The 11,863-nt window shown below is 51.4% G+C and overlaps 1 protein-coding gene across 1 annotated transcript; it reads left to right on the top strand.

Annotated features, from left to right (window-relative positions):
- The first annotated feature begins 1,072 nt into the window (after window positions 1-1,072).
- On the top strand, window positions 1,073-11,326 carry DDRGK1 (DDRGK domain containing 1). The gene is made up of 9 exons (XM_068987238.1): window positions 1,073-1,206; window positions 2,416-2,616; window positions 3,430-3,542; window positions 3,763-3,864; window positions 7,136-7,258; window positions 7,567-7,605; window positions 10,063-10,119; window positions 10,658-10,706; window positions 11,020-11,326. The coding sequence occupies exons 1-9, from the start codon at window positions 1,116-1,118 to the stop codon at window positions 11,184-11,186; spliced, it is 942 nt and encodes a 313-aa protein (XP_068843339.1). The 5' UTR covers window positions 1,073-1,115; the 3' UTR covers window positions 11,187-11,326.
- Window positions 11,327-11,863: the final 537 nt, after the last annotated feature.

The raw sequence follows: 11,863 nt of genomic DNA on the forward strand, positions 1-11,863 counted from the left end.
TCAGTCACTCAGTCATGTCCGACTCTTTGGGACCCCATGAATCGCAGCACACCAGGCCTCCCTGTCCATCACCAACTCCTGGACTCTGCTTTCATTGTTGAGGATATGGGAACTAAGATCCTGCAAACCAATCAAGCAGTCAATCAACCTGAAGGTCTTTGAGCCCAAGAACTTGGTGAGGAGGGAGGAGATATGTGAATATCAAAAACTGTATGAAGAAGTTTGTGTATGTGTGATCTTTAATCAGGATCCCTGGTTGCAAGTGACAGAAATCTTCTTAGGCAACAAGAAGACAAAACAGAGACATAGTGATTGCTTTACCTAACTGATGATCCAACGTATAAATAGGTTCTTCGTTGTTCTGAACAGAAATGAAAGGGATTGCATTACTCCTTAAATAGACTTTGCTAGAATTAAAATGTGAATTTTTATTTCTTTAGCTAGGATTATGATGGAATAATCTCTTTGGAACTGCACTTCCCTCATTGTGGAGGAAACTAAGTTAAGTGAAAAAGGACAATTCTTGCCTTCAAAGGAGATTATCAGGTCCTATTAATTCTACCTCTGAAATAGTTCCTTTTATTTATTTTTTTTAGTATTTGAATGGTTGCACGCATGCTTTTTTTTAACATTTATTTTTATTTGGCTGCACCAGGTCTTAGTTTCAGTTGTGGCATATGGGATCTTTCGTTGTGGGAAGCGGGCACTAGTTCCCTGACCAAGGATTGAACCCTGGCCCCTTGCATTGGAAGTGCCCCCTCTTACCCACTGAGGAAGTCCCTCTGGTATTGTTTACTGTTTTGAAAATAGACATTGGTTCAATCCTTAGTCTGGGAACTGAAAATCCCACGATCTGTGAGCCAAACCAGAAAAAAAAAAACTCCTAAAACAGAAAGTATACATATATACACACACACACGACTGAGTCAATGTGCTGTACAGCAGATTGATTAAGAAAAAAAATTAGGGCCTCTCCATTTAGTGAGGCCAGGGCGGGGCCGAGAGGTGGGCGGGGTCTAGATAGGAAATAGGAGGGGCCAGATGGGCGTTGGGCGGGGCCTGGGAGATCCCGGGTTTCAGGGTGAACGCGCTGGTTCCACCTGGAAGTCAACGTCATGGTGTCCCCCGTGGTGTACTTGGTGGTGGCGGCTCTGCTTGTCGGGCTTATTCTGTTCCTGACTCGCAGCCGGGGTCGGGCGGCAGCAGGTAGGAGATGCCGCCGCGCTAGGGCCGCTGGGGCCGCGCGTCCTCTTATCTCCTCAGCCTCTGTAGGCCGTGGAGCCGCGGCTTATGCGCATGCGCGGACTTGCCAGGCGCCGCTGACCAGATCTCCGCGCCTTCCGTCTCCCGCAGGCCGCACGCCTGAGCATGCGTGCGCAAAGCGGCGACCATCAGGGCGCCGCAGTGCAGATGTCAGCTCGCGGACCGAGTGGCAGGGTCCCTACACCTTTTTCCTGGCCCCCAAAGAGAGCGTGCCTCTCATCTCCTCATCTCCTCCTCCCTGAGGGCCAGGCCCTGGCAGACACTACCATCCTTCAGCCGGGCAGCCCCCCGCTGCGTCCGTTGAGGGATCTACAGGGGTTTCCCATCCCTGCCAGGCCGGCTCCAGAGCAGCTGATGAGAAGGGGGCCACTAAGTGTTTTCTACCTACCTGCGAGCAGAAAAGAGTATGGGGTGGCTCCAGGAAGCTCTCTCCTTACCCCTCAAGAACGTTCACCCATGTGTTAACGCACCCTCCTTGTTTTGCACCCCGCCGGGAAGGCCGTGTCAGCTGCCAGGGCACGTAACAGATACACCTGTTATCCTCCACCCTGGCCCCCTCCCCATCATTTCTTTATCGGCATAAGAGTTTGTGTATATGTCCCTCCCCTTCCTTGGGCCCACAAGCTTTTCGGAGCATCTGCCAGGGGCAGGGGACAGAGAAGCTGAGGTAAGGCAAATAGCTAACAAGTCTTCCTGGGAGGAGAGACTTCCCTGTCGGGTCTGCTCTCTGATTGGAGTTCCAGATAAAACCGTGGCAGGTGGTGTTAGGCAAAAGATTAACACAGTCCTGCTGTGGGCATTCATTCAGATGAGGTCTGGAGAGGTCAAGGTGGGCTTCTGGAAGAGGTAGAAGAGCTCCATTTTGCAGGGTGGAAGTCTCCTGATGGGTCAGCTGAAAACATGGGGCCTTAAGAGGAAAGAAAGGTATCAACAGAGGTGGGAGGAAAGAAGTGCTCTTGCTGCATTGGACCAAGGTCAGGGTTTGGGTTATGAAAGACTCCACAGTCACGCTGAGAAATTAGGACTTTGTTGTGGCAGCAGGAGCTTGGAGGAAGTTGAGCAGAGGATGGTGAGGCTTCCAGGATGCTGTTCCCCCTGCCAAGAGGTGAGTTGGACTGCTAGAGAGAATCATGGTGCTTCACTTCCCTACAGCTGTCCAAGAGCCTTTGCACAATGAAGAGGTACCAGCAGTAGCAGGCCGAATGACTCGGCCTCAGCCCCTAGAGCCCGAGGAGCAGAGAGCTACAGGCAGGCCCCGGCGCCGGAGAGACCTGGGCAGCCGCTTGCAGGCCCAGCGTCGAGCCCAGCGAGTGGCCTGGGCCGATGAGAATGAGGAGGAGCCCATCATCCAAGGTGAGAGGGGCCCAGCCTGGTGTAGAAGGGGCCTGGGTTAGAAAGTGAGGTGACCCCAAAGCTGGGCAAAAGAATGTGGTGTGAAGCCACAGTGTGGGAGGAATGTCTGGGAATCATTGGATCATAGGAGACACTTTGTTGTTGTTTAGTTGCTAAGTCGTGTCTGACTCTTTTGTGACTCAATGGAGTCCACTGTCCTGGGATTTCCCAGGCAAGAATACTGGAGTGGGTTACCATTTCCTCCTCCAGGGGATCTTCCCGACCCAGAGACCGAACCCACATCTCTGCATTGGCAGGTGGATTCTTTACCACTGAGCTACCAGGGAAGCCCCTAGGGGAGACTTAGGACCCATCCTTTGTTGCCTGGGGACTAGCAGCTCTGGACCCTGATCCCTATTCCATTGGGCCAACCCCTTCTTCCTTCATTTTGGCTCTCAGTGTCCAAACAGGAGAGCAGGAATCTTTAGAGTAACCTAGAAGATTCTTCAGTCCACTCCTTCTATCACAGCACTCTTCCTTGTTGGGCACACTCATTCTCTGAGGGCTTCACTCAAGGACTCAAGTACCCTCTTTATGGCTATGTAGCGTCTAATGTTATCATCTGTTTTCTTGCCCCATGGTTCCCTCACCCCTCTCCCAAACCTAACACACACACACATTTCTGCATGGCAGAGGCGTTAAAAGGAGAGCTGGGCTAGTGGTATTTGCAAGTGAGAAAGGAGATCCCCCTTGAGGAGAACAACAAGAGATAAGGTGAATATCATCTATCTTCTGTGGCCAGGACCTGACGTGTCTTTCTCTGACCATACTCAGCCCAAGAGGAAGAAGACATAGAGAAGCCAGTGGAAACTCACTTGTCAGGGAAAATTGGAGCCAAGAAACTACGGAAGCTGGAGGAGAAACAAGCACGAAAAGCCCAGCGTGAGGCAAGCAGGAGGGATGGGGTGCAGCTCTGAGAGGTGGGAAAGGGCCCTGCCTTCCATGTCTCCTATGTAGCAGACCTTCCCCTCATTCTGGGTGGGTGTTTGATGCTTACCTGACTCCATCTCCGGTAACCATGGTCTTTGGCCTGACCTGGCCTGTTTGGGAAGTGGGCAGGCTCTGACAGGAGGTGGAGATGTGCCAACTATGAAAGCCTTTCTCCAGGCAGAGGAGGCTGAGCGTGAGGAACGGAAACGCCTTGAGTCCCAGCGTGAAGCAGAGTGGAAGAAGGAGGAGGAACGGCTTCGCCTGGAGGAGGAGCAGAAGGTGAGCCAGGCCCCAGATGCTGACTTCTGTCTGCTGCCCAGGCAGCCTTGCTTCGTGTGTGTATGTGCGTGTGCATGCCCGCGCATGCTCAGTGGTGTCCAAGTCTTTGTAACCCCATGGTCTGTAGGCCATCAGGCTCCTCTGTCCACGGAATTTTCTGGGAAAGAATACTGGAGCAGGTTGCCATTTCTTACTCCAAGGAATCTTCCCGATCAAACCCACATCTCTTGCATTTCTTGCGTTAGCAGGTGAATTCTTTAGCACTAGCGCCACCTGGGAAGCCCTCTTGCTTCCCACGCCGCTTCCCTACACCTGCAGCCTAGGAGGGGGGCCGTGAGCCAGGTACAGGCCCTGATTTATTTGTTCCTGTGTTCTGGGCACAGCTTCTCTAAAGCTGCTGCTGAAAAATAAGCCTGAAACCGAAATTTTGTGCATGTAATTTATTGAACACACCTGAAGCATTTGAAGAACGTTGAGACAGAGTGGCTAAAGCAGGGTAAGGAAGAAGGAAAGGGGTCGGAGAGGTGAGGTGGGGTGGGGGGACTCTGAATCCTGAGGCCCTTTGGGCCACTAAAGAACATTGTAAGAGATGGTGGATCATATCTATAGCAGGTTCTGTTCAGGGCCTGGCATAGAGAAGATGCTTGGAGAATGGAGACCACTGCAGTAAGGGTGGTGAATCAGCCTTTGTTTGCCAGGTGCTTCCTTCCTTTTGAGAATCAGGTGCCCAGGAAGGGCACCACCATAAAGTTGTGGGGTATATAGAGTAAGAGCCTGGGCTGCCCAGCTGGGAAGACCCCATAGACTGGTACCTTTGGCCTCTGATTGGCCTTGTTATTCAGGGACACTGGATGTCCGGAAAGCCTGGCTCTGGATGCTGTGACAAATGGGCTGGAACACAGCAGAAGATTTCAGTCACTAAGTCATGTCCACCTCTGCGATCCTGTGGAGTGCAGCATGCCAGGCTCCTCTGTCCTCCACTGTCTCCCACAGTTTGCTCAAATTCATGTCCACTGAGTCAGTGATGGTATCTAACCATCTCATTCTCTGCCACCACCTTCTCCTTTTGTCTTCAATCTTTCCCAGCCTCAGGGTTTACCTTTCTGAATATTGATTCTAATAATGCACCTAAAGTGCATTCTGGGGCTCTTCTCCCCTATACCCCAATTCCCTTACTATCAACATCATACCTTACACCTTACTGTGGTATATTTCTTACAACTAATAATAATTCATTATTAAGTGAATTTGACACATTATCGGGATTTCATTAGTTTTCCCCAAGTATCCTTTTTCTTTTCCAGGGTCCCATCCAGGATACCACGTTACACTTAGTTGTCATGTCTCCTTAGGTTCCTCTGAGTTGTGGTAGTTTCTCAGACTTTCCTTGCTTTTGATGACCTTGACAGTTTTGAGAACTGTTGGGAAAGTGTTTTGTAAAATGTCCCTCTGTTTGCATTTGGCTTATGTTACTGTCAAAGTTAGAACGGGGGTTATGGATTTCTGGGAGGAAGACCAGAGGTAGAGTGCCATCCTCAACGCAACATATCAAGGTTTCATGTTATCGACTTGGCTTATCACTTGTATGTTAACCTTGATCACCTGACCAAGATTATGTTTGCCAGATTTTCTCCACTTCCTGTGGTTTCTTGGAAACAAGCTACTGCACAGCCCACACTTAAGAAGTAGGGAATTATGCTCCATCTACTTAAGAGGAGAGTATGTACATGAAATATTTGAAATTCATTTGTACAGATTTATCTTTTCTTCATTTACTCAATTGTTTATTTGTATACATGGACTTAGGAATATCTATTTTACACTTTGTGTTATAATCCAAGTGCTATCTTTTTTTTGGCCGTGCCACATGGCTTGTGGAATCTTAGTTTCTCAATCAGGGACTGAACCTAGGCCTTCAGCAGTGAAAATGCAGAGTCCTAACCACCTGACTACCAGTGAAGTCCCATCCAATGCTATCTTATTTACTTTTTTGCTTAGATTGTTCTAGCTTTGGCTACTTGGGAGTGCTTTTAGTTGGCCCCTGTTTACCTTTGACATACCCTTATTGTTTTTCTTCTTTGAGTACTTTCTTACTTTTGACACTGAAAAATGTTCCAGGCTCATCCTGTATATTCCATGTCACAGCTTTATCTTCATAGATTTTATCTATGAAGATAAAGATAGATCTTTCTGAAAATTCTGGAAAATGGATTGGTTTGGGGCAACACTGTTGCACTAGGTGGCGGTGGATGGATCAAGCAGTTTTCCAGAAGTTAAAGAAAGAAGTGGTAGATGGAGCCTCATTTCTGACCAGGGCAGCTGGCCAGATAGCTGTAAGATTCGCTAAGCCAAGGGTTCAGGAGGAGTACCAGATGTGTGGGGAGTAGATCACAGGGTCTTTCTGGGACATCATCAATTTGAGGTGCCTGTGAGATAGCCCAGTGGGTGTGCCATGTGGGCAGTCGTGTGTTTGGGAAGAGCGATTTGTGTAGGGATACAACAGCACCAATCACTGGCACTCAGATACCCTTACTATTAACATCATACTTTACTGTGGTATATTTTTTATACTAGTAATAATACATTATTATTAAGTGAATTTAACACATTATTGGGATTTCATTCGTTTTTCATTAGGGCATAATTGATGCTGTGGGCATAGTGAGGTAGCCCAGAGTGTGGAGGAGAGAGAAGGGACTGGGCTGAGTGATGGAGGAGGTGGGAAGAATGACCCAAAAAACAGGGGGAAATCCAGGAGAGGGTAGGGTCTGAAAGCTGAGGGATGGAAGAGGAGATGGTAGGCTCTGCCCAAGGCCACTGAGAGGACCAGGGTATGAGGCCTGATGGTTGTCCCTTGGCTTTGGTGGGTAGAGGACATGGGTGAGGCCATAGCAGGACTTATTTTGGTGGAGCTGAGTGTGCAGAAGCCAGATTGGAGTGGGCTAGAGGGATGGTTGACTGATGGGAAATGGAACCTGAGTTTTGTTCACAAAGCTTGGACATGACAGGGCAGGATGTGGGAGGGGGTGGCTGGAGGATATTATAGGGCGTTCATGGCAGGATTTTCAGGGAGAGGGATGCTGAGCAGTATCTGGGAGGTGATAGAACAGATTGAGAAGAGGGATCGTGCTGTTTGGCTTAGGGGCCAGAGGGATCGAGGTCTTGAAGGAGCTCTGTCCCTGAGCTCTGTCTCTGGCCTCTGAGAGCAGCAAAGACCAAAACAGAGTAGGGTGGCCACTCTATCTGACTCTTGCCTCCTCTGTGTCCACAGGAAGAGGAGGAGAGGAAGGCCCAGGAGGAACAGGCCCAGCGGGAGCATGAAGAGTATCTGAAACTGAAGGAGACCTTCGTGGTGGAGGAGGAGGGTGTGGGCGAGACCATGACTGAGGAGCAGGTGGGTCCACCACCCCTGGGAAATGTTCCCTGAGCCCAGAAAGGCAGGACACCCCCATCTCAGACACCCCGTGGCTCCTCGCCTGCTTTCCTGGCCATCCAGTGAGAGGCGGGTGGGCATCAGAATCAGCAGGCTCTAGTGGCTGAGACCTTGTCTTTGGGAGAGGTGGTGCCTCGATCCCCTCCCCACAGGAGGCTCTGCTGCTCGCCTAGGTGGTTGGACAGGCACTCAGCCGGGCAGGTGGGTAGGCATAGACCCTTGTGGCCCCTGCCAGGGGGACTCTCATCTTGATTTCTCTGCTTCTCTAGTCCCATAGCTTCCTGGCCGAATTCATCAACTACATTAAGGTAAGAAATGCAGAGCAGAACCTGGGTGTCAGCTGCTGCTTCTTGTATGTATGTTGGGTTCATCTTCAGGGCCTGGAGGGGGTAGGCCCAAGCGGGGTCTGCACACATGTCACTCAAGCTTGTGCAGGAGTGGGCAGGTGGGCCTGCTAGGGTCCTGGCCAGGAAAGACCCTTCTCCTCTGACCCCACAGGTGGGGAAGGACCTGATCTGTGTGGGAGGTACGAGCGCTTCCTCATGCTTGGGGTTTGACAGTTTCCCTGCTCTTCAGACCCCACGCTGAGTGAGTCATTGTGTTTTCAAGTTTCTTCAAATGTGTTTTCTACCAGTTCTGTCATACTGAGGAGAAGCCACATCCCCTGCCACGTGTTCCTGACAAGGAACTCGGGTCTTCCGCGGGATCCTGGAGGATGTTTCCTTCGGAATCTAGGGCAGGGTAGCAGGTGTGCCCCCTTCTGTCTGCAGCTGCAGTGCGGGCCTCCTGAATACTGCTCCGGTTGCATAAGCGTGTCCTGCTCTGCTTTGCTGCTAAGCAACTTCTCGCCCACAAAGGATGCGATGAGGGGAGAGGTTTTCAAGTGCAGCTCAGGGGTGCAGAGGCGGCTGAGGGAAGGAGTACAGAGGGAGCGGAGGCGGTGGTGGGGGTGGTACTAGGGGTGCCAAGGAGCCAAGGCTTGCATAATCCCCCCCATCTCTCCCAGAAGAGAGCAGGGTTTAGACACCTCCTAGCTGCCTAGGGGCTGGGGGTTCCTGAGAGGGAGAAGGCTCCCTCAGACTATGACCATTCCTTTCTCATAGAGTCCATTTTCCACCCTGGCACACTTGATTGAGGGCTGCAACCCTGGGCAGGATATGTCATACTCTCCTGCTGCTATTTGGAGCTCACTGTCCCCACCCACTCAGTGGGCAGCAACACAGCCCAGAGTCTCTCTTCCAGGAAGCCCTCCTGCATCAACTTCAGTCCCCGCCTCCACAAGGCAGAGACCTGAGAACCCCCAGGGCAGTTCCCATCCTTGCTCTCAGCAGCTCTCTGGAGGGGCCATTTTCTGGTGTTTTCCAAGCTCTTTTGGAGTTCAGTAAGAGTTTCTCCAGCTTATGCTAGCTGATTGTCCCAGAGCTCCTGTTGTAGGGAAAAGAACTTTCAAAACTCAACCTACCACCTTCCTCTTGGCTTAAGGAGATGGGCCCTTTCATCCTAGGGTTTCAGAACTAGAGGGACATTTCTGTGTGCAGCAGTTACATGAGGCTCAGCTGTAGTTTGATATTGTCGGTCCACTCTCCCTTCTGATTGGGTTGGGTTGGTTGATTGATTAGTTTTTCCAGACATACTTTTAGCGCCAACAACCCCTCAGGTTTTCAGGGACCACTTGGGGTGACTCCATAATCCCACTCTGAGCTGTTGCTGGGAGCCCAGCACCCACTCTCTGCTTTGTAGGTAAAGGCCAGCTGGCCAGGTCACCTGGTACTTGCCTACACCGTGGCCCAACTGCCATTCACTTGCCTCCCTGCTTACATATTCAGTTTGGCATTTCGAACAGTCTCACGCCATCTGCAGCTGGGGAGGTGTCACCATGTCAGTCCTCCCCCAGCTCGTTTGCTGTGGAAGATTCACAGAAATGCAGAAGATTGCCTTCTCACAAGTCATGTGCTCTTTGTTTTGAGGGAAACGGGGCAGATGCAGGTAGAGCCCAGCAGTGGACCCTCAGCTGCACCCCCTGGGAACTAAAGTTTCTTCTGAGGGTGTGAGGGAAGCTTGTGGGCACATGGCTGTGTGTGAAACTGGCTGGTGTTACTGACAGTTATCTTGAGGGGTCCTACAGTGTGAAGAGGATGGTGACAGGAAGTATGGGCATGTCAGCGTTGTCGTGATATTCGGGCTAGGGAACAGTGAGCAAAGGTGAGGCAAGACTAGCTGCCTAGGTCCTGGCTTATTGGGGCTATTTATCTGCTCTGTTCTCCCCATTCTCACCTTCTCCTTGGCGGGGCTGTGGGCCATGTCCTGTTCAACATTGCTTCTCCCACACCTTCTCAGTGCCTGGTCCTGGCAAGTTCTCAGCAAACACAAGTCCCAGAAAAGGTTTTTTTAAATAGCTTTTGGTGATTGTCATTCCTCCCCTTCATCTCTGTGGCGTTTCCTCTTCCAACCTGTCCAAGATATTAGAAAGACACCTCTGGTTGCAGAGGAGAAGCCGGCAGCTGTGCTTGGTTCTCCAGGTGTGTTTCTGTCTGAGGGTGGTCCACAAGCAGGGGAACAGGAGAGTTCATGAATGTGTATGTCTCTATATGGGTGATTGAGAGAGTATGTGAGTAGTGTGTGAGGGGAACAAGGCTCTCCCGTAGGATCTGCACAATGTGTGTCTAGCCACCCAGAGCAGAGCAGATCAGAACCAACTTCAGAGGGTTCCAGTGCTGAAAAGGATTTGCCCAAGCTCAGCCTTGCACCTTCTCCTCCCTTTGTAGCAGTCCAAGGTCGTGCTCTTGGAAGACCTGGCTTCCCAGGTGGGCCTACGTACTCAGGTAAGCCCTGCAAGGTGGCCTGTATGTGGAGTGCAGCCATGGAATATGTGCGGCTGTCAGAACAGGCCTCCCCTAAAGATGAAGAGTCTCAATGACCCTTCCCCCCTACCCCCAACCAAGAGTGAGTATACTGTAGGAATCTCTTGTCACCCCAGGCATCCTGCCTTTATAACTAGTTGGAAAGCAGTCAGGGAGAAAAAAAGAAAAAGGTCTGAACCCCATCACTCCAGCAGCCCGAATCCAATTACCTAGACAGCTGTCCTACAACAGGCCATACCAGCCTCCTCAGCCAAATGTCACCACTTCTCTTCTGGTTGGAAGGGAGCCTCTTTTGGGGTGGGGGGTAGGGGGGTCCTGCCAGACCCCAGGACCAGAGCCCCATCCCTCTAGGGCCCTCCAAAGGAGACACGTGGAGTCACATTGCAGGGTGGCCATGAGAAGGAGAGGAGAGGTTTAGTTGAGGTGGGAGGAAGGTTGTAGGTGCCTCTTCTGGGGGCGGCAGCGCCTGTCCCTACTCTGAGAACTGTTCTCCTCATAGGACACCATAAACCGCATCCAGGACCTGCTGGCTGAGGGGACTCTTACAGGTGAGAGGAGGACAGTGTCACTGCGGGCCCTGGCCTTGGGGAGCATCTAGCTGTGTGGGGCTGCAAGGCTAGGATGAGCACCCTGGGTGGGGGAGCAGGGTACAAGGAGGGGCCCTGAGAAGGAGGATGCAGTTTAATGAGGAGGATCCCAAGGCCTGGTGATGGCTTTGGGTGACAGGACAAGCAAGGAAGCCTGATGTGACTCGCCAAAGTTGGATACAGCTGGGAAAGGCCAAGCAGGCAGACAGGAGGAGTGGGTGGGTCGCTTTGCATGTGGGGAGGGCTCAGCACCACAACCTGCATGTCCCCACAGGTGTGATTGACGACCGGGGCAAGTTCATCTACATAACCCCGGAGGAACTGGCTGCGGTGGCTAACTTCATCCGACAGCGGGGCCGGGTATCCATCACTGAGCTTGCCCAGGCCAGCAACTCCCTCATCGCCTGGGGCCGGGAGACCCCTGCTCAGGCCCCAGCCTGACCTAGGCCTTCCCTATTGGACTGAGAGCTGGCATGGCCTACCTGGCCATACATCTTTGTTCCTTCTCACCATCTTGGGGCAGATGGAGTGTGGCCAGGCAGTTACAGATTAAAGGCCCAATAAGTACTTGTGAGCTTGGTGTGGCTTGGTGTGGCAGAAGGCCTGGCCTGGAGAGCCAGATGAGCTGGTGAAAATCTCATTTTGGAATTTATCTTGGGGGTGGGGGTGGGGTCCTTTGGAAACAGATGCAAGTTCCATTGTTATGAATGCATACGTGCAAAAAAACCTAATCATTTACTCTGTTCCTTTGTGTTCTGCAAGCCCAGTCCCCAAGGCCTGGATGCGGTCTTACTCCCCACCCCCCTACCTTACCAGAGCCATAGAGGGATTCCTCTTGGGCCACATCTCCCCGAATTGAGGAAGGAGTTCTCACCATGAGAGCTCTTATGAAGAAGAGTTAATGAGAGGTGCCACAGATAAGAGTCCTAGAAAACATCAGCCTTAAGAGGGAGGGAAGGGAGGTCAGGGAGGAAAGAGGCTGGGCCAGCTGCTTGTGGGACAGGGAGAAAGAGCTTGAGCTGGATGGAATTGTGCAGTGGAGGGACCTTGCTTTATATAGGACTTCACATGAATTCAGTTCTACGTTCTTGACAAAAAGTTTGAAAGGTGTGGGCGAT

The sequence above is a fragment of the Capricornis sumatraensis genome, chromosome 15 (genome assembly GCF_032405125.1).
Source record: "Capricornis sumatraensis isolate serow.1 chromosome 15, serow.2, whole genome shotgun sequence".
Lineage (NCBI taxonomy): Eukaryota > Metazoa > Chordata > Mammalia > Artiodactyla > Bovidae > Capricornis > Capricornis sumatraensis.

Coding starts and splice junctions, on each gene's coding strand:
- DDRGK1 (XM_068987238.1), top strand. CDS start 1,116: ATGGTGTCCCCCGTGGTGTACTTGGTGGTGGCGGCTCTGCTTGTCGGG. Junction 10,120..10,657: donor AGGTGGGCCTACGTACTCAG/GTAAGCCCTGCA, acceptor TTCTCCTCATAG/GACACCATAAACCGCATCCA. Junction 10,707..11,019: donor GGCTGAGGGGACTCTTACAG/GTGAGAGGAGGA, acceptor ATGTCCCCACAG/GTGTGATTGACGACCGGGGC.